The 23,294-nt window shown below is 30.6% G+C and overlaps 2 protein-coding genes across 7 annotated transcripts; one reads left to right on the top strand and one right to left on the bottom strand.

Moving 5' to 3' along the window:
• The first annotated feature begins 7,209 nt into the window (after positions 1–7,209).
• Positions 7,210–16,731, top strand: LOC129914394 (actin nucleation-promoting factor WASL). 6 transcript variants are annotated; one of them, XM_055993617.1, is made up of 8 exons: positions 7,210–7,268; positions 7,966–8,100; positions 13,661–13,888; positions 13,953–14,052; positions 14,117–14,646; positions 14,710–14,862; positions 14,929–15,117; positions 15,190–16,731. In XM_055993617.1, the coding sequence occupies exons 2-8, from the start codon at positions 7,969–7,971 to the stop codon at positions 15,451–15,453; spliced, it is 1,596 nt and encodes a 531-aa protein (XP_055849592.1). In that variant the 5' UTR covers positions 7,210–7,268; positions 7,966–7,968; the 3' UTR covers positions 15,454–16,731. The 6 variants fall into 6 exon arrangements, with proteins under 6 accessions (XP_055849592.1, XP_055849593.1, XP_055849591.1 ...); XM_055993618.1 differs by having other exon boundaries at positions 7,230–7,264; XM_055993616.1 differs by having other exon boundaries at positions 7,235–7,597.
• Positions 16,732–17,875: 1,144 nt separating this feature from the next.
• Positions 17,876–20,969, bottom strand: LOC129914685 (DNA repair protein XRCC3). Its single transcript, XM_055994026.1, has 5 exons — positions 20,659–20,969; positions 20,466–20,597; positions 20,048–20,391; positions 18,268–18,471; positions 17,876–18,202 (listed from the first exon to the last, which is right to left on the bottom strand). The coding sequence occupies exons 1-5, from the start codon at positions 20,711–20,713 to the stop codon at positions 17,963–17,965; spliced, it is 975 nt and encodes a 324-aa protein (XP_055850001.1). The 5' UTR covers positions 20,714–20,969; the 3' UTR covers positions 17,876–17,962.
• Positions 20,970–23,294: the final 2,325 nt, after the last annotated feature.

The following is a 23,294-nucleotide window of genomic DNA, read 5'->3' as shown; positions in this document are numbered from 1 at the left end:
GAATTATAAATTCAACTTTGACTTCTGTTTGACTCCAGTTTAATTTTCAATTGAAGTCAAGTTTGTTATTTTAAACGGATTTTTGTAATTTATTGCAGCTACTGGCCTAATTTAACGATAGATTAATATAGCTAACTTTACCTGAGGTTTAGTGTCAGTTTTGTTATCGGGATAAGTTTAAGTTGCCAAGAATGCAGCTTATTCTAGAAAGCTTAGTCAATTATAGTGTACCTATAACAATGTTTCTTATTTTTTCTTCCATGCTCTAATTTTGAAATTGCGGGCACTGGATGTCTTTAACCGCCAAAATGATACCCGCTTTATGCCTACCCCATTTTTCCATTGGCCATTGAATGCCATAATTTCTTGAAAAAATGTGGTCCTTGAATGATGGCGCTACGTGCCACCTATATTTGTTTTAATATTTCACAATTCACAATAATATCTGTACCCAACTTTAACAGTATGTGAAGAGAAATTACGAATTAGGTATATCATTATCTGACGCAGACATGCCAATGTTTCTTTCAATTTCGGTACTTCAATCTGTATTGATTCATGAACGTCAAACAACTTCCCATTTAAAATATCTCTACTACACACAATTTGTTTGGTTAGTCGTTGCAACTTCAAAGATGCTGATTTTACATAACAAACAATGTGCAATGTATAATGTGTGTGTCGGAGAGCTGGGACTCCAAATAAAATACCTTATATGAACAATTTTAAACCAATTTGAGTGACTGCAAATTGAGTGTACAATTGATAGATATGTCAGATGCTAGCAAAGAGAATTGAGATATCCTTGCAAAGTAACAAAATATCGTGAGAAGAGTGAATTCGTTATAGGATTTTTTTTCTTAACTGTACAAAATAGTTAAAATAAAAAGAATTTGACAGTATTATAACAGCTTACATTTAATAGTTGCGACAAAATTTGAGTGCTATATGATAGATATAGTTCGTTTATCAGTGCAACATTGATGATTTTGTACTTTGGCTAAGATGGTCTATGTAGTCGAATATGTTCATGATCTCAGTATGTTTTGTTCTGCGAGAATTCATCCCACAAAAATTCTCCTCAATTATTTAATTGGAGTCTGGCTGGAATTAAGATAAATCTACAGACAGCTCATTGTAAACGAAATAGTAATGGAGTTATGAAAAACAGAGAAATGCGCGACAGAGTTATGCGCGTCAAAGGTATGAAAAACCGAAGTTATGAAAAACCAGAGCTATGGAAACCAAAGCTATAAAACCAAAAGCTATATGTACCAAAAAGCTAGAGCGTGTAGGTTGGGCCGAGACAAGAACAAAATCGTACCTTATGAATGGGGGGGTCTATTCCCCCGTTTAGCCGGAAGGGGCAGTTTAAAAAAATTCATTTGGAAACATTTTTTTTTTAATCAACGCACAGTGGTGGAAAATTCCAAAAACATGGCCAATAACACCAACAATAACGTGCTGTAGTTTTTATAAAGCCAAACATTTCGTCTTTAATGTTTTTAAATACTTCATTTTCAAAACAAAAATTTTGAAAAATAAAATGAAAAACAAATTTTCCGAACCTTTTTTTTAAAAATTTTATGTAATTAAGCACTAATTTTGTTTTAATTCAATGCTCTTAGGGCCAGTTGTACAAATGTGGGTCAGCATCGGTTCAGGAATTTAACTCTCCGATTTCGTCGGATTAGCTGTGGGTCAAGTTTGGTTCAAGCATGACTTTAGCTATCTTAACATAAATTGACCTTGAATCAGTGCTAAACTGCACCTTTAACACCGATTTCAGGAGATAAAAGTTGCTGAACCACGGATTAAATATTCGTACAACTGGCCCTTATTTATTTTTAAAACCAAAATTTTGAAAAATAAAAACAAATTTTCCGAATATAAACGATATATTTTTTATAACAATATATTTTATTATTATTTTTATTAGAAAATGGAACGTTAATTAAATCAAATAAAGAAATAGCTTATTTTATATCAGACTCATCATAGCACGACGCGTCTTATCTACCAAACTCTTCTCAATGTGCCTATTCCAATTCGTAATCATCGGCTGGCGGATTTGGCCTGAAACGATCTGGAATTGGGCATCCAGAGTTGTTACACGAACCGTATTTTTAATTCAATGCTCTTATTTGTTTTTGAACACAAACAGAAAACCGGATCCAAAAATATTTTGTCGTTTTCGATTTTTAAAAAATCAAACGTGGAAACTTTTTTATTTTTATTTCTAATTTTTCGAAAAAACTTTGGTAATTTTGTATATACATTTGTTCAACAATCTTATCAGAATCCATTTAACTGAAAAAAGCATTGTGTATATCTTGAAGTGTTAACATTTCAATGCAACCATGTCAAAAAAATTTTTGATTATTTTTTTCTATGAGAGCTTTTTTTAAACCCCATTTTCTCCGCTTTTTTTTTTTTGTTAATAGTGGAGTAACTAAAGCTCAAAAATTGGCAATATTAGGGAACCCGGCCGAACAGCTTTGATTTTGATGATCTTTTTTTTTAAACGTGCGTCGGTAATTAAAAATACTTTAAAGTCTATAGATTAAAAATTGCCGGTGTTGCCGTTTTGATTTTTTAAATTTAATTGAAGATTTTTGTGAACAAAAACAAATTTTTTTCAAAAAATTTTCTTAAATTTCATAAATTAATTGATGCCAAAAGATTGTCTAGGAAATTCAAGGAAAAAAAATATATGGGAGTGAGGGACAATCTTCCATAGTTCAAGCGATAGATGCGATTTTCTTATTAATTGACTTCAAACACAAAAAAAAATATTTGAACACAACGGCAACACCTACAATATTCAAATATACATTTTTTAAAAGCTAGAAGATTAGTCATATATGTAAAATTAAAATTAAGTTAATTGAATGAACGGCTTTTGAAAGAATGGTAATTTAACTCAGATTTTTGAAAAAAAAAATTATTGAAACAATTTTAACATGTCGTTTTTTAAACTTGGTCGTAATATAAAATGCATTTATTTTCAAATTTTTTTTGGCCGCATTTATTATGATTTCAAATTATAAAAGGAATTGTCAAAATGTATTACGGTTTATGAAAAAAATTAAAAAGTATTTCATTTTTGAAGAACTTTTTTTAATAAAAGTTTTGAAAAAATATGTAACTTATTTTTTTTTTTAAAGTTCAACATCTAAACATAAAATTATTTTTTATTCATTTAATAACCCTTACTGTTGAAAGTTAAATAGCAAAAATTTAAAGTTCCTATTTACCACAGTCTTTGAGAAAATTAATTATTTCAATGCAAAAATTCAGTTTTAATAAAAAAAAAACCATTGAAATTGAAGTAATTTTTCATTTTTTTTTTTTTCAAAAGTGTGATATATTTTACCTTTTTTGCTTCGAAATTCAACTGATAATATTTATGGGAAAACATTTTTTTTAAATAAATTCATATTTTATTAGAAAAAGTTTGGAAAAAAGTCATTTTAAATTTTTCTAATAACATTTTTTTTTTTAATTCTGAGTTTGAGGACCATTTTTTCAAAAAGTCTTGATTAAATTTAGTGGATTTAAATCTAAGAGATAAGAATGAGCTTCTGGCTTTTTAAAAATGTATTTTAAAATATTGTAGGTGTTGCCGTTGTTTTCAAAATATTTTTTTTGTGTTTGAGGTCAGAATGTTAGAAAATTGCATTTATCGCTTAAACGATGGAAGATTGTCCCTTACTGCCTTTTATGTATTTTCCTTAAATTACCTAGAGAATCTTTTGCTATCATTTGTTTTATGAAATTTAAGCAAAAAAAATGGTTTTGTTAAAAAAAAAATTAATTTTAATTTTAAAAAACAATACGGCAACACCGGTAATTTTTAATCTATAGACTTTAAAGTATTTTTAATTACCTACGTTTGAAAAAAAAATCGTCAAAATCCGCCGGGTTCCCTAATAATTTGCTTTAGTTACTCTACTATAATATTTTTAGATATTTCTGTATAAAATATCTATAACACAACAAATAAAGTATCTTGGCACTACTGTTTTTTATCGAGAGAAAGTAAAATCTGGATAATTAGGTGTGTTTTTTTGTTTATCTATATAGATTTTGTGCAAAAAAACGACATCGAGATTTTTGAAATCAAAACAATTTACGTGTTAAAAACAACAAAAACTTTATCTGTATAGATTTTTGAAAAATCCAGATAATTATCCAGATTTTACTTTCTCTCGATAAAAACAGTAGTGCCAAGGTAGTTTAATTGTTGTGTTCATACAGAAATATCTGAAAATATTAACAAAAAAAAAAAAAGTGGAGAAAATGAGGTTTGAAAAAAGCTCTCATAGAAAAAAATAATCAAAAATTTGTTTGACATGGTTGCATTGAAATGTTAATATCTCGAGATATACGCAATGCACTTTTCAGATAAAAGTCTTAAATGGATCCTGATAAGATTGTTGAACAGATATGTATATAAAATTACCAAAGTTTTTTCGAAAAATTAGAAATAAAAATAAAAAAGTTTTCACATTTGATTTTTAAAAAATCGAAAAAAAATTTAATATGGCTACCTTCAAACGCTTATAACACAAGAACGACGCAACTAATGTTAATGGTCATGGTCTTAAAATGTAGCTAAGAATATACAGATAATTTTTGGTTTTTTGTGAAAAAAAAATTTTATTGAATCCAACATGGATGCCATGGCCATATGAAAATTTTTGTTTGCATCCAACATGGATGTAATGGCCTTCCCACTTCGGAGTTAAAATTAAAAAAAACAAAAGCAACATTTTTGACAGACAGCTGCCAAAGTATATGTAAGTATATGTACAGTGGTGCCAAATGTTTGCATGGATTTCAAAAATCCCGATGTCGTTTTTTTGCACAAAATCTATATAGATAAACAAAAAAACACACCTATTATCTGGATTTTTCAAAAATCTATACAGATAAAGTTTTTGTTGTTTTTAACATGTAAATTGTTTTGATTTCAAATATCTCGATGTCGTTTTTTTGCACAAAATCTATATAGGTAAAAAAAAAACACACCTTTTATATAATATGAAGATTTTGTGCTATTCCAAACGTGAAGTTCTTATAGGGGGCGCTAGTATCTGCTAGTTTCACTTGGATGAGCTTCTGGTCCATTTCATTTCCGTTTAACGTCTGCCACCAAAAAAAAACCTATTTATTTTTCATGAGTCGATTTTAGCCGCACAATACATCGAGCCATGGTATAAAAAGACAAGGTATGATCATTAGAGCCGCCATCTTCCAAAATGGGGTAATAAGGTTTTGACGTTTGGCATTTGGCAAAGTCAAAAGCAGCAACAATTTCCAAGACAAATTTGTTTACAACAACAATTTCAATGGGCTGGGCTGTCAAAACCTTAAGTAGCCATAAGTTTTGACAGTTCTCGATGCTGAGTTTTTTCTAATGATCATACCTTCTCTTTTTATACCATGACATCGAGCGGCTTAAGTCGACCAGGATTTTTCTATGGGGGTTGACACTTTAGACACCTGCGGCATATGCTGACTTTTCACGTGTCGATTGGAACAAAAAAATTGAACTCGTGTGAACAAAAACCGCAGGTGACTAAAGTAACAATTCTCAATAGTAGAGTAGAGTAGATAAGCGTCACGAGCGTCCCCTATCAATGCATATGGCGTTACAATAGGGGTATTCACGAACTGATGCAACAGGCCTAGTAAAAATGTAAAATTTTATTTTTTTACAATAGATCGTGAACGCCCCTCTTCTTATCTATAGTAAATATTGAAGAATGAATGATGTTTTTTTTTCCTCCACCGTTGCTTCTTCTTTTTTCCATTTTTTATAATTTAATTCTTTGTTTTTAATTTTCACTAGGTAATTATTTTACATCAAAAAAAACTAAATTACGGGACATGAGTAGCGACAACTATTATAAACAGAATACAAAAACAAACTGTTTATTATGGGCGACGCGACGACGCGACGGTGAGCTGCCATCTGTCAAAAATAATTTTACTCCATTGTATTTTTATTTTGCAATAGGGTTAGGGTATAGCAAAAGTGCAAGACCATTGTAAAATTTCAATCCATATATTTTGTTGTTGTAGTGTTGTAATATTTTAAGGCCTGCCCACACCGAAGGGTACATGCGGTAGCGGTACGGGTAATTGTATGAAAAAAATTCCACAGCTGAATTTTGATGTTCCAGTTTGGAATTTTTTTCATACAAGCCTTTACACTTTTGCACTTTTGCAATGATACTAGACCAGTTGCATCGGATCGTGAATACCCCTAATGTATTAGAAAAAGCAGTCCATATTTATTCTGAAAGTGAAAAACCTTGACTTTTTAAGGTCAAGAATTTCAAAAGACTTATTTTTACTAAATTTTTTCCATTTTGACATCGATTTAAGTTATACTATACCTGTACATTGTGCAAGAACATGTATTTATCCATTTTTATATTTATTTTAAACTACCTATGTACATATTATTATTTCCAAATTCATGGAGGTAATTTTTATGAAAATCGGCTGAAAAATTTTTTTTAACGTTTTAATAAACTTTCTCATAATATGAAATTCTTCTGCTCTATCTAAATTGCAAGCAATGACGTCATATCAGAACTGTCAAATACAAAACGAGAATACCTTGATTTCTGTTTAATATGTCTGATATCTACATGTCAAATGTATAAAAATATTAAAGTGCCTATTAAATTTTACTTGTCTATAACGCACCAAAAGAACGATGAACATTCCTAACCAACTCCATATTTTTGCAGCAACACAACAAAAATTGCAGCTTACACTTTTCATTTTGAAGTAATAGGAACTTCTTCACATGCATTATGTACCTACGAGTAAAATTTATTTTAGCAGCCATAAGACGCCCCATTGCCTTTCATTAGACTCTGCAATGACAACTAATTGCGACACTGCTACTACTAGCTGTCATATTTAAGTAACATGACAGTTCCCCATACACAAAAAGTAATAAAGCATTTAATGTGATTTCACCTTTTAAAGTAATTAAATAAATAGAAAATAACAAATTAACAAATCCATACCTCTGAATAATTTTTATTTATAACAAAAACCAAACATACCCACAGAAAATTACTAAACCAAACACACCTTTTATACCAATCCATACAATCTGACATTTCCAATTGGTATAAAAAAAAAAAAAACTACCCACAAAAAAATAATGGCTGTCATGTCTTTGCCAAATTGACTTTCACTGTTCTTCATCATCACTCCAAATCCAAAAATTTATTGTGCAAGTAAAAAAAAAGTGAAAAATATCAAATGTTTTTCTTCTTCAGTTTCCCATAAAAATTCATCCAGAAATAATGTTTATTTCATTCACTTCCTATCAATCAATTAATTACTAGATAAGATAAAATATTCCTTCAACAAAATTGATTAGATAAAAAAATGCTCTAAAAATTGATTAGATTATTATTATTCAGCAAAAAAAAAAGAAAGAAATTTGTCGAGAGTTGTGTTTTACTTGAGCTGTGTGTTTCTACGTTTTTGTGTTTTTTCCTTCACAATTTCATTGAACTAATTACAAACATTTGATTTGTAATAAAAATTAAACAAAAACAAAGTAAGCTAAAACAAATAAATGTAAAAAATTCATAAATGATTGTGCTTATTTTTGTTCGAATGGCCAAAACCTAAAAAAAAACATAAATTCATCAAAAAAAAAAAGAGAAAAAACCTGACCCCCACATCGTCGTGGGTCTGACAAGTTTTTGTAGTGTGACTCACGCGATTGTGCATAACTTATTTACTGGAGGTGCTTCTTGTTTTTCTTTTTTGTCTCATATTTGTTGTTCCGTCGTCGTGTTGTATATTTGTCCTTTTGTTCTGTTTTAACCCTCTCAAATCTATAGCAGTCATCATTTTTTGTCTTGTATAATATTTTTGTTATATTTGAATTAAAATAAATAAATGAATAAAACAATGAAACAGCAAATGTCATCGAGTGTCGTCGGTGGAAGCGGAGGAGGTGGTGGCAGTGAACGCCAGAAAATAAACAACAGCAGTGATCTGTTGACAGCTAGCGAAAATGACACAGTCTTTGGACTCCTGGGACGACGATGTCAGGTGAGTTCTATCTAATTCAAGGATTTTTTTCCATTTAAAGTTGATGGTCATTCATCATTTTTCTTTCTTGTATTAAATCAATTTTTATTTTATTTTTTTTTAATCAATATGCTCGTCGGTCGGTCGAACGAAAGGGAAAACAAATAATAATGAAGAATTGGCAAAGCTGGCTGGCTTTTGTGAGAAGAAACTTTCTTTTCATATATTCGAATGCAAAATATAAAAATACAAAGTGGACAAAAGAAAAGAAAGTGAGGTCTCTTTATGGTTTGTGCCTTGAATTGGGGTATTTTTTTGTATGTTAGCATGAGCTTAAAAAATAATCGAATCAAGTACCGTTCAGACATTAATTAAGAGGAGATTAAATTTTTTGAAGATTTATCATTATTTGATAACATAAATTCTAAGAATTTGAAATAAATTATATTAAATGCGGTTTATTAACATAAATTAAGTTGTTAATATAATATAGGTACCTACTGATATTCTTTTTCTTGTTATAACAATCAAATTTGTAGAGAAGTGGACTTGACCCATTATTACTCTGACCGCCTCATATGTAGGCTGTTTGCAAAAAAAAAAAATACTTTCGCTTAATGAAAAATGTTTGTAAGATCTTTTAAGAAAGATATCCTTACGCAGGCAGCACATTCGCATAAGGTTAGGTAAGGCAAAGTTAACGTAGCTATCAGCAGGACGGCCGATACACTTAGATCATGATTGTCCGTTTTGAAACCACAATGAATCTTTAACACTTTTCTTCTTAGTCGTTTAACCATTTGGAGCGAGCAAGGCTGCCTATATGCCAGATCATTAGGATCACTGTAGTAGAACTCTTCCAAATGGAGTGCACGTCTTTGGGATAGTGCCGAACATTCACAGAAAAGATGCGGAACCGTTTTCACTTCTTCCTCATCCATGTAGCTTCTGCAGATATCAACATTATTTGTAACGATGTCTATGAGAACTGTTTTCCTTCTTTCAAAAACTATTTAAATCTTTTCGATATCTCTTTAAATAGAAATATCTAAGGTTTAAAGTTAATAAGCCAAAGACTTACTTAACATAATTCAAAGTTTAGGTTCACTGGTCAACAAGTTTTTTGGCAAAAGAAGCAAATTTAACATTTCTGGAGGGTTAAAGGGTGCTAAACTCGAATCCGAAGTTATTATATTTATTAATAGAGTCCGTTTCTGCAATATTACCGTTATAAAATGCAAAAAAAAAAACTATTTCCTTATAAAAAAAACTATTTCCTTAAAACGGAGACTAATAATAAACATATTTCTGACTTCATTCGAGTTCAGCACTCTAAACCTTCCGAAAAGTATTTTTTGATTTTTGTGGCAAAAATCTCACGGTGTAAGTTGTGGCACCACCATAAAGGAGCTTTGGCTAGTTTCAATTCCTCGCAAGAGGCAGTAGGTGACCCCTGATTTTTTTTTACGTGGTGTTTATCATTTTGCAATTATTTATTTCCGTATTTTGTTAAATGTTTAAAAATATAATTAAACTTAATATTCCTTGATAAAAATTTGTAAACAAATGATTCATTACTGTTTTACTTAATACAAACCCTTATTTGGATAGCAATTAAACTTATAAAAAGCAACTTGATTTGTTATTCGATACCATTAAAAAAAAAAATGTCTAGTCATTTTCTGTTATCTAATATATAATTATGTAGATGAAACACTTTTTACAGAAACTGGCAAAAAAAGAGGAACATTCTAACTATCTGACGAGTTAATATGCGTGTTTTATTGGTAACTCAGTACTTAGCTCAGTAAAATTTTACACGGTAAACAACAACAAATGATTACTAAGGATAAACAAAAGTTTTTTATTTAATGGTTTACAGAGAAATATTTTGTATAGACTTTTTTGACCCTTCAACAACATAGGATTATAAAAAATTAATAAAAGTAATCCGTTTTTGATGTTTCTAGCATAAAATTTTTACTCAGTAAAATACTGAGTACCAATAAAACACGGCTAATATTATGTGCTAACCAAAAATACAAGATTCAGTTCAGTTAGATAACAATAAAGTGGTTGCAGTAGTTGAACATATACTGTGTACAAAAATTAGCCAACGGGAGCGAAGTAAAGAATGTGTGGAAGATTTCAATTTTTCGTATTTGTAAACAAGAAAAACCATAAATCTTATTTACATCCAGATAAAACATTACATATAATCTTCAAGGACACTGCAGTGCATTAGTGTACAAACTTATTACATGAACACCAGAATGCTTGAGTGCCAATAATTTACTTACTTTCTACCTTTTTCACGATTGGATTATCTATCCCCATCTTGTTCGTTGATATGATAAAATATGTATATTACTCCGCAAACTACTATGTATGTATATCATTTTAAGTAGTTTTCCAAATTAAATTTCCAATATTTCCGCTTTGAAACCGAAAACTTGCATAATCTTATAATTTTTAAACGCTATGTTTATTCATTTTCAGTCGTACATTTTTATTAGTGAAGCAGTTTGTTTATATGGATAAAATAGTGCTAATTGACACGACTATCGCAAGCAAAATTACCGTCAATTAAAATGCTACACACTTAAAAATTAAATCTACGTATGAAGTTAAAAAATACATTTCAGTTTGCAAAAACAAAAATTAGGAACAATTTTGTTTTTCGTTGTTTAGTTAGGTATATGAATAAAGTTTACTCAATATTGAGATTTTTCATTAATAAAAAAAGTTTTATATTATAATTTATTAACAAATCGACTTATAAACTATCTTAGACTAATTTATGATTAAGAATTAAATCTTGTTGGATATTAGTTCCATGACATTCATCACGGCAGGTCCCATTTATTTTGATGAAGAATTCACGTCGCAAATAGAATATTCAGTTCACGCAAAAATCAAATCATAGCTGGATGACATAAATTGTGACAAACCTTAATCCATATAAATTAGGTGCAGAGCACACCTTTATCAGCAAATAGTATCTATAACATTCTATATGAATTACTTATTACATATTTTTAGACAAAAATTCACTAACTATCAACTCATATCATATTTTGCGTTATTCTTGATAAGATAAGAACAATGAAAAATTGTCTTTATTAATTCCAACTAACTAATCGATTCAAAGCAAGTTCAATTATTTTCAATTTCCTAAGGAAAGTAGATTTTATTATGTATTCATTATGCTTAGAAAAACGACACGTTATTTGCAGTCTAAAGGTTAATGGGGATCTTCCTCATTCAAAGGTCGTCTGCCAAATCAATTCTTGGGGCCATTGATGCACTTTATCCGCATTTTGCTGCAAGCAAATCGGTTGTATAACCTAATTTTTTTTGTTTGCAACAATTTCAAATAAAATTTATAAAATAAACTGGCTCCTCTTAAAATAAGTAGAGGCAAAGCAGAATAACTTTGTTGATCAATAAGTTGGCTCAAGTAGAGTGCCTACTTTTTTTTTCAAGTTTCATGGCCATCATCATGATGTGCTTCTGCTTAGTTGATATCGTGCTCACATATCCCCATTGTATTTGTGTGTTGTTTCCTGCCACTATTTTATGACTTTTTATGACTAAATGGAAAGCAATGCAATTCAAAAGGATATTTTTGTTTTTTTGCAAAAAGAAAACATGCTTGCAGTTAGTTGTACAATGTACAACCATAAATAAACATATATCAATTTGCATTAATGGGTTCATTGAAAGAAATAACAAACAATTGCAGTTAACATAAACCAAGATACTTTTAGACATAAATTAGAATTACTTGAGGGGAATAAAATCATATACATATGTACATACATTGTCCTACTTTAAAACAATAAACTTTGAAGAAGTTGAACTAAAGTGATTTCATTGAAGGTTCCGAAAAAATAATTTTGCATTTTTAAGATATCGCGCTAGAAGATTATTACGAATTGGCATTTTCACATGTTTGAAAAAAAAAGGCCAGAAATGGTGACAATAGGGAACACCTTAAAAGCAAAAAGCAATAATTGTGATTCGTCAAATGAATCATATCTGCCACAAATTTTTTAAATTAAATTCATTTTTATCTCGTGTAACCAAAGTATAAGGAAGACCAAGAACGAAGGCAGAAACCAATGTCAAGAGCTTTCTAACCAAGAACCTCGTTGCATGGCCCGTTTCGATGTCATGAATGCGTTTTATTTCCATTTGAAATTGGATTTTGAACCTGCCAAAAAAGGGAACTAAAACTCAAGGATGATATATACCATATACATAACTGGCAACGCATAAATGCCTTATATTCGTACTTGAAATGACTATTTCAAAACATGCATTTGAAATTAAAATTGTTTCATGGAAATAAAGCCACATTTGAAATTTGGACCTATTTCCTAGGGCAGGGCGTTCTTTCACGTCATCATTGCAGGGTCCTGGTCCTAAGACACTGCGTCAACAATAACAACATTAAGAGCCCCCGAACACTACAGGCTTTCTATCGGCCGAAAGTTTAGTCGGGTTGAACTCCAAGTGTGCGCACAGGATGGTAGGAAATATTTTAGTTTGATGGCAATTGTGAATCAAAACAAACTTTTTTTTTCGATCAAACAAACTTTTTGATCGGCCGATACTTAATTGTTGTAGTGTGCGCACTTTCATACATTTTCATACTGATTAAGAGACCGATTTAATTGTAGACCGATAGAAAGTTTGTAGTGTGCGAGGACTCTAAAACTCATTGATGGTTTGGAAAAATAAATTTTTTTTGGTAACAGAAGTACGCTCACAAGTAAATCTGATAAAAAAAGATTTTCTAATTTTCATTTTTCTCAAGAACTAGAAAGCATAGAAACATTTATAGTTTTCAGTGTTTTATTAGGAATTAGTTGAGGCAGTTTACTTTTGTCAGTTACCTTTGTATTGAAATCCAAATTATTGTGTAGAACTTCTCTATAAAAATAACTGCTAACCCCTCTACAAATAGCGGTTATTGATTCTTTGCACCCAAATTATCTCACTCTCTTTTTTAAACTGTGATATTTTTATAACATGTATTCCATTTCATTCTATGAACAGTTCTCATGAAAGTAAGTAAAAGACATTTGAAAAAAACATTTAATACTAACTGTTATTAATTTACTCCCGCTAAATGTTCAAATTGTTACACTGTGCGAGAATTGCTTTTATTTGCGATTCGGGTTCTGAGGTTCCGCTCACTTTGCACAGAGCATATTATATCGCAGAGTATTAAAAAATATCGACATTGTGCTTTAGCTACCTTCCTACCAGTTTCTGTTTGCACGAAAAGAAATCTCCGCTAGCCTTTGTTCTTTTTTTTTGTAAATGAAGTCCATCGTCCTGGCACACTCAACGATTGACTAGACCCAAAACGGCTAGCAAAAAACTCCAATGTTGATGGGAATTTTTATGCTCTCAAAGAGGGATTTTTTTAGATTTAGTACATTTGGGTAAACACCTGACCTTTGCACTATGCGGTCCATTAAGAGAATCGAGGAATCAAATGGCATACCAACTCTTATTTTCTATTAATTACTTAACTAAACTAATTATTGTTTTTTCGTTTCATTTTTAGTCAATGAACACAGCAGTAGTACAGATATACAAAACCGAAGGATCTGCACATTCACATTGGAAGAAAAAACACACAGGAGTCGTTTGTTTCGTCAAAGATAGTTGCATTCGATCTTATTTTTTCCGTGCTTATTGTCTAATTAAAAATGAACTTATCTGGGAACATGAGGTATACGAAACACTTAAACTTAACAAAGCTCGACCTTTTCTTCTCACATTCGAAGGACAGGTATGTAAATATCAAAAAGTTGTATACTGAATGTTTATTTACTCATTCCAATTTTTACTATAAGGATGGACATGTTGGACTTAATTTTGTATCCGAAACGGAATGTGAAAGTTTCTTTCGAACAGTGGAAGCCACAATGGAAACTCGCAATCGAAAACGTCAAGGTAAACGATTTTTGTATTTCTTCAATTTTTCAAATGAAAAACAATTTGATCTTGCTTTCTTAAGAACGGCGCCAAAGATCACGGTTATCAACAGCACCACCATCGGTGCCAAACACCAAAGATACCAAACTTCAACTACAGCCATCCCCTACAACTGTCAACAATTCATCAGATGACCGTGTTCAGATGCGCAATCATAATACAACACCAACAACAAAAATTCATACAACTCAACCAAAGACAACATTTTTGTCATCTGGGTTTTCACTTTTATCCAACAAAGATAAAAAACGCAAATACAACAAATCTGACATCAGTAATCCAACGAATTTTGTCCACATTAGTCATGTGGGTTGGGATGTAAATAATGGATTCGATACGCACGGTACCGAAGAGGATAAAAAACTAACGAATTTCCTTAATAAAGCTGGTGTTTCGGAAAATCATATGAACGATCGTGATACAAGAGATTTTATTTATGAATTCATACAAACTAATAATGTACTTGCTTCGGTGAATTCCGAAGAAAATATTGATGAACCAAAAGCCCCAGAACCAGCTCCACCACCTATACCGAGTAGACAACATCAGCTGGTGAGTAAAAAATTTGCTCGTTAAGGTTTGAATGTGTTAATGAATTTCGTTTAATTTTATTAGCCTCAAAATGGAACAACTCAAAGATCTGCACCACCCCCACCACCAGCTAGACAACCTCCTCCACCTGTGCCCACTACAACACCACGAGGAAAAGTACCTCAGCCACCATCAAGGCTGCCTCCTGTGCAGACAATTGTTACTGCACCTGCAGCTGTACGTACAAATTAAATTTTCCTCTCTTTTTATAAAGTAACGTCAATTTTCATTACATACTTTTAGCCTCCACCACCTCCTCCTCCACCACCGCCAGTTGCTGTAGTTGCTCCACCACCACCCCCAATGCCAACTGTTACCGATTCTGTAACAGCTACTCCCAACACTTTGAAGCCACCAGCTCCGGCGGTTCCGATTGTAAATGATACGAGAAGTGCACTTATGGATAGCATTCGAAAGGGGACAACATTGAAGGTGAAATTATTTTAAATAATAAAAGAGAAAAAAAAAAACTAATTGGATAAAATTTGTTTTTTTTTTATGCAGAAAGTGGATACAAGTACACTAAGTACCGGAAGTGGTGACTCTCGAAGTGAGCTTTTATCTGAAATTCGATCAGGAATTGAATTACGGCCAGTTGAGAACCGAGAACTAGCTCCGGCCTCGAACCGAGCAAGCGATGATAGTTGTGGTACTGATGCCCTAGCAGACGCACTTCGACGAGCTTTACAAGAACGTGGTCGTGTCATTCAATCTTCAGATGATGATGATAGCAATCAAAGCTCTGACAATGATGGTGAATGGGATTAAATTAAAAAACAAAAAGTAAAGAAAAAAAAATGTATCATACAGAGTAATATAATACATCATGACCACTTTTAAATATTTAGGGAAAAATAGTTCAATTGATTATAAATTAATTAAAAACAAAAAAAATATAAAATGTATTCTTACATATTTACCAACTCATGGTTGTTTGCACTTCATATCCATATCCGTAGATAGACTTTTTTCCTCAAATGGTTTAATTGATAAACAAACAAAGTTAATTCTGGCAAAGGCATTTATTTGATTGTGTGCATTTTTTGAATATTGAACCATTTGAATAAATTATATCATCCTTCATCATCGACTCGTTGTAGCACTTTTTTGATTATATGTTTCCAAATCTTTTAGGGAATTTGAAAAAACAAAAAATCTTATCCAAATAAATTTCAATTTTATTCTTAACCCTAATGTGCCAAAATGCAAAGGTTTAAACTTGTAATGAAACATTTTAGAAAAATCTTAAGAAAAGAAAAAAAAAATCAATGAACAGAAAGAATGAAGACTCCTTGATATAGAACTTATATTCATCTAATGTGCCTAGATCCCCTTAAAAGGCTGCAGAATGAACTATTTTAATATTCCCATTATAAGAAATCTAGATTTATATAAAAAACAACAAACAAAAAAATAATACATTTTAAATCTTAACTAAAACAACAACAAACAAACATAACACAAAATAAAATTACATAATTTATGAATTATGTAATTAAATGTATTTACAGAGAAATTTGTATACCCAATTTTGTTTCAAACAAAACAAAAAAAAATATTATTCAGGTCATAAAAAATAATACATTATAATACGTTACCGTTCTTGTTAATAAAAAATGTAACTTATAATAATAATAATTACTTACTTTACCTATAACAACAACAAAAAAAACCTTACATATAAAAAAAATATGAAATCACAAAATGAAAAAAAAAAACAATTAAATTGAAATTATTTTAACTGTTGCATGCATGTTTGTTATTGACGAAAACAAAACTAAAAAAACGAATTAAAAAAAAAATAAAACAAATAGTTTTAATTTTAAATAAAAATAAATAAAAAAAATTATACTCTATAAAGGGCATTTTTCAGAAGAGCTTCAACCAAAGGTTGAAAAGCGTTTTTTGATTTGAATGTATAAAAAAAATTGTTATTCTTTCCATGTTAACTTTATTTTATTCCAAAAAAAATTAATTACTTTTAATCTTTAATCTGTATAAAAAATCGATGTAAAGAGTTATTAACATGAAATAAATTATCTAGTACCTAATTAATACTTTGTTTGTATTTCTCTATCCTTCACTCAAAATGTAATGAAGGTTTAATGCGTTTAATATTCTCTAAGGCCCTTATTGCGAGTGTCGTTCAACTTTCGATGCGATAAAAGTCGATGGACTCAATAAATATCTGTTTTTGTATTGCGTATCTCTTTCCACCAAAATATTTTTTACACTTGCAATAAGGGACTAAAATTAAGTCAAGCTAAAATTTTGAACAAAATGTTACATGGTGGCTTAAATTTAGAGCATTCTGCGTACCAGGCTTAAGCAGTTTTCTTTTTTACACTTTCTTCAAGCTAAATTTATTGAAGATATTCGGCCTGATCACGAATACCATTGGTATCGGAAATTTACTACGATTCTCGAATAAACAATCACGGAATACTTTCGTAGTGGAAAATTTCATACAAATCATCGAAGGGTTTTGTGATTAGCCCGATTATGATACTGTTAGTTCAATAAAATTAATTTAATTATTGACGTTTAGCTGGGGTATATAAATAATAAATATGGGTTGAGAGGCGTTTTTTAAGGGAAGTTATATTTTATAACTTTTTATTTTATAATTTTTGTCATAATTTTTATTCCGAAAAAATACATTTTAACAAAAATTTCGAAGAAAGCTATTTAAAAACTAATCAAATAAAGAAGATTATAAAATAAATGCACAACAACGACTAGCCGCACGTACTTGTTCTTAAAATTTCAAGTTTCTTAAATTTTTAGAATAAAAACCCTTTCAGCAATCTCTGTATTTCTAAGAAATTATTTTTAGTACGACACAGGAACCATGCCACTTGTTTCAGGATTCGTAGTACGCATTTATTACATTTGGAAGTGTGACAGGAACCTATGTAGCTGTATTAGTGTGTAGAACCTAGCTGTACTGTGTTTTGTTTGTAAAGCAGTTAGAAATAGGTTCAAGAATAAGCATACGAAAATTTTCAATTACATAAGTAGACTAAAAAATATTTAAAGAAATATTTTTTTTCCGATGGTTGTTTGTATTGATCAGGAGAATTAGTTTCAGTTTGTAAGTCATGTAATCTATTTTTTATTTGATAAGCTAGTTTGATAATTTTGTCAAGTGGCATCATGCCAATAACCTATGATGAACACACAAAGTCAATTAAAATTAAGGTATTTAATTATTAAGTTTTTACTACAACTTATGTGACAATTTTTGAAATTAAATAAATTATTATTAAAGTTACTTTTAGTTCTTAGAAAGAGCTTCCTCAGCACTACAAATTCCTTTCGATGTAATCAAAAATTCAGTAAACTCATTTGGACTATCTGGCGAATACATAATCTCAAATCTCCTTAATGATATCAAATGCTTATCAACTGATATCTGTTTTGGTATTTTTGAAATCTTAATCCTTGTGCGACCCAAATGGGCCCATGCCAAGCCAAGACATGGCACATTTCGATTTGCATCATTGACCGTTGTCACCTTAATAGAAAAAGAAACTTTTTAAATAAATAATCTAAATGTAAAAGGTGTAAAAATGAATTCACCTGATTTACACAAACTACTCCACAATTGTATTTGTCCCCATACAATAGCAAGCTGTTGGCAAGTTTACGCATCTCTTTAGCTCTTTCAATAATATTTGGATTTATACGAAAGACTGCAGCAACTGAATCGATAATAATCAAACCAATTGTTGATGTCTCCATGAGCTTCAACAACCTTTGATTGACGCACTTCAGCAAGTCATCCTAAGTTTGAAAAATATTTGATAGTGAAATGGAAGAAATTTGAATAATATACATTTAGCTCATTTACTTGAACACTGTCATAAACCAAAAAAAACTGTTTTTACAGGAAACGAGTTTTAAATTTAGTATCGATCGATTTTGTATGTAAAAAAAAGTAGTTTCTTAAGAGTTTTTTCTTAATTGGGCCGACTTCTTGAATTTGATACTTTTTTTGCACATTTCGGAAGATTTATATGTTAAAATTAATATCCCAAAGTATTTTTGAAAAATTCCAATTTATTTAAAAGTTATAAACAAATGCAATTTTGTACGTCTTTTTGTTTAAATGACTGTATCTTAGTAATGAAACAGTAAAAATTAATGAAATTTGGTAAAACAATTTTCAAAAACACAACAAATTATTTATAAATTAATAATTGGTTTTGTTATAAACAATTGTATTTTTTACTAACTTCTGGGATATGGAGGACAACCATTTTTCTTATATTCGATTCGAAATTTTAGTGCAATTCATAACAAAAAAAGTTATGAATGTTTAAACATTGAAAAATATAATTTTTTTTTACAATCGTACCTACGATTAAACTGTGTGAAACTAAAAAAATACGCAGGCGAAAACCTATCACGTTTTGTAGATCTTGTTACACTGATTTCAAAACGGTATTGAAAAATTCCGTAATACCTCCAAAATCAGAACTAAGGACTAAAAAACGATTTTTTTTAACCTTCATCCATTGCAAAAAATCTAGCTTGGTTAAATTTTCACAAATTTAAAATTTCTTGACTGTACTGGAAAGAAAAATTTCATTTGCTTACAACTTTTAACAAAATTGAAATGTTTCATAAATACTTTGGAATATTATTTTTAATATTATAAAGATAGATTTAAAAAAAAAGTATCAAATACAAGAAGTCGGTTTTAGGTGGCCTACTTGAGAAAATTTGATCAAAAGCAAAACTAGTGCTTTTTCTTCGTCAGGGCATCAGTTTTTAAAGCTAAGAAATTACTTTGCAGGATTAAAGATTACTTTATTCCAATAACTTCTGCATTGAGGGGGTGTCACCATTACATAAACGGCTCAACGTTTATAAATTGGTAGATAATTTTCGCATTTGTTAAGACAATTGAATGAAATTTATTTTATTATTTAGATAATAAACAAGGCTTAAAATATTCGACCTTATAATTTCTTATTTTGAGCAATTATAATTTAGAGAGTATAAAAAGCTGTAAATTTGGTCGTTTTTTTAGTACGACCTATTTGTTTTGTGTTTGTTTCTTACTCAGACTAAAAATTTTATTTTTTTTTTAATTCTATTTTGGATTGAGATTGAATTAAACTACGGAGTAAAGCTATTTTGAAAAACTAAAAATTTGTTTTTTATAGAAGAAAATCAATCGGCACTGATGCCATTTTTCTTGACCTTGTTATGTTTGAACAGCTGTAACTTCTGCATTTGTCAATATAATTCATCAAAATAAAAAGTATTAAAAAGCTCAACACAAATATTACCACCTTGATTTTTTTTTTATTTAAGACAGTATTCAAGTAAATGAGCGATTTGTATTCATTACACTTTCAATGACATGCTCGATGTATATGTTGGATAAATAGTTTATATTTTCTTCCGGATATCTTTTAGTGAATTCTTCTGCAATCTGATACAGACGTTTAGATGGGAAAGCATCTTCTGTGCATATAAAAGCTGTACCCCTTCCTAATCCACCGTTTTTCGGGGAAAGTTGAACTGTTAGAGATAAATGAAGGAGAATTTGAGTTTTCCCAGCTCCAGATTCTCCACAAATTTCAGTTATTCCACGGGTAACAATGCCACCACGGGAGCATTTGTCCAATGCTGGACAACCAAATGAAATACGAGACCATTTGGAAGCATATTTTGGAAGGAGTGATTCTCCAGCTATAGAATATGGCCATTTAATACATGAACTCAATACATTGTTTAATTTAAGAAATTTTAATAAATCAACGAACCTGTAACAAAGTTCTGTTCAATGAATTTAGCAGCGGCTGCTTTTAGAATTCTCACATCATCGGCACTTGCCCCAAAACTTAAAATTCTTTCATTTGGAGTCAATATTATTTCACGTGGAGAGGTCAGATTTCCTCCAAAATAAATACATCATTCATACAATATTATTGTTGAAAGGAATAATGTTTAAGTTACCTTTTGCAGCAATTCTTTGAACATTTTGAGGTAATCCCTCACAGAAATTAGCCATAGTTTTTGATCAAATAATAGTAGACGAGATTGTTTTTATAGAATAACAACACAATTGATTTGTTTTTTTAATTTCAGAATGCATGTATGTTATCGGGAAGGATGATTTTTTATTATTTTCGCAATGTTTTCGACCTTAATGTAGGTCATTTTGGTGTTTCTAGGAAACACGAAATGTGTTAAAATAAACAAGATTATCCTCAAGTAGGAAAGGAACGAAATCAACATTCAAATCCGCGCCTTAATTTGCAAAAGTAGTTTACGTTACGTGACAGAAAGAAACATTACGTTACGTTACGAATTGACTTTGTTCAATTTTTATTGCATACTTGAAGGAGTTTTCGAAATTAGTGTCTTGGATAAAATTTTCCATTGTATCATTGTATATATATTCTTAGAAATATAAATACAATGATTGTATCATTGTATATATATTTCTAAGAATATATATACATGGATCCCATACAAGTTATCGATAATTTGTATGGGAATTTTATCTCAGCTAAAATTTAGCGCGAGCAGCGTACCAGGCTATAAGCCTGGTACGCTGCTCGCGCTAAATCTTAAGCCTGGTACGCTGCTCGCGCTAAATTTTAGCCGAGATAAAATTCCTATACAAGTTATCGATAATTTGTATGGGATCCATTTTATCTCGGCTAAAAATTTTCGATAATTTGTATGGGAGCTAAAATTTAGCGCGAGCAGCGTACCAGGCTTTAGCTCCCATACAAATTATCGAAAATTTTTAGCCGAGCTAAAATGGATCCCATACAAGTTATCGATAACTTGTATGGGAATTTTATCTTGGCTAAAATTTAGCACGAGCAGTGTACCAGGCTATAGGAATGTTGAATAAAATTTAAAAGAAGAAATATAATTCAAAATTTCCCTTGCAATAAAAAAAAAAAACAATATTTTCCCAATAAAATGTTTTTATACAGCTTTAAAACAAAAAATTGAAGGGAAAAACATCATAAAATAAGTTTAAAAGCAAAAACAAAACAAATTTAATTTCGTTCAAGATTTCGTTTTCGATTTTTTGTATGGAAAATTTCGTTTCGCTTCATATTATGCCTGGTACGCTGCTCGCGCTAAATTTTAGCCGAAATAAAATTCCCATACAAGCTATCGATAACTTGTATGGGATCCATTTTATCTCGGCTAAAAATTTTCGATAATTTATATGGGAGCTAAAATTTTGCGCGAGCAGCGTACCAGGCTTTACCGTCAAAACACAATTTTTTCAAATGTCTAAACGGCACTTAAATGAATACCTAAAACTGGAAGTAATTTTTGACTCATTTTAATGATCTCGTTCTCGATAAAAAGCGTTTCTTGCATTGTATTTTCTCGAATCCCCAATAAGGCTGTATAAGAACCTTCAGTCTAAAGAGATGACTTCCTCCAAGACCAAAAATAACTGTACTTTCCAAGTACACATTTTGGATAGTCTATTTTATTTTTCTAAAAAACATCTTCAACAGTTTTGAAAATATTGAAATCAACTGCTATTTTCAACAAAAAAGTTCTTTTGGTGATAACGTTTGGTTTCAAAGATCTTAACGGTACCTATCATGTGACGGTACTTTTGAAGCGAGGCCTTCCTCAGATTTTCTGATTCGAATAAGCTTTTTTTAGTCCTTCTGTCAGGCGAAGCATCTTCATCTCAGCTTATTACAATTAACTCTCATAAAGTTTGTACATTGCCCAACATTGTGATTTGTGGACTAGGTGAAGCTGCTGGGTAAACAACTGCAGTATATAGCTTTCCTTTCAGTTTAAGGGACATTTTTCTGTCACAGAAGATGGCCGAGTTTTATCGCCAGTTCATACACCTTACGCTTATGCGATGCACATAGGGTATTCACCTCCAAAACCCGCTCATTTAACTTTTTTACAAAATTTGGAGTTGAGAAGTGATTTTTTTTTTGGCTACGTAATTTTTGTTTTGTTTTTATGCATGCACTAAGCCAGACCATCAGCTGAATTATTACCAATTAAGCAAATATAACCGTGAAATTTATTTTTAACTATCAAATATTTATTGATATTAAATTCACTATTTTTTTTTCAGTATATACCTACAAATCCAAAATACTTTATTCATACCTAAATTCTTTAGAAAAAAGCTTTATTACTGTTAGTCAGTGGTTTTAGTCAAGTACAACTTCATTAAAAATTCTCATGAGCGGTTTTTGAAGGTAAATACCCCTGTGCGATGGTTGATGTTGTCATAACAGGATGCTTCAGTGTTGATCATAGATCAAAGATTGTTTAACTTTTCGCACTTGGGAAGAACATTTCCATTCAAGTAAATGCCCGGAATACGAACGTTTCAATCGGGCAGACGGCAATGCCATGCTCAAACGATTTTGTAAAATAATAAATCGAATCTTATCTACGAACGTTTGGGTTAGAAAATGGACAGCAATATGTACATATTCTGTCTTTCGGCGGTATCCACTTCTCTCCAGAACATCTACCCATACATCAAGTGCAAGTTGCTAGGATTTTGGATTTTAACTTATGATGGCTCTATCATAAACAAAGATTAAGTAACTGATTCACTTTCGGTTCCAAAG

The sequence above is a fragment of the Episyrphus balteatus genome, chromosome 3 (genome assembly GCF_945859705.1).
Source record: "Episyrphus balteatus chromosome 3, idEpiBalt1.1, whole genome shotgun sequence".
Taxonomy (NCBI): domain Eukaryota; kingdom Metazoa; phylum Arthropoda; class Insecta; order Diptera; family Syrphidae; genus Episyrphus; species Episyrphus balteatus.
This window is presented reverse-complemented; position numbering and strand designations above follow the sequence as displayed.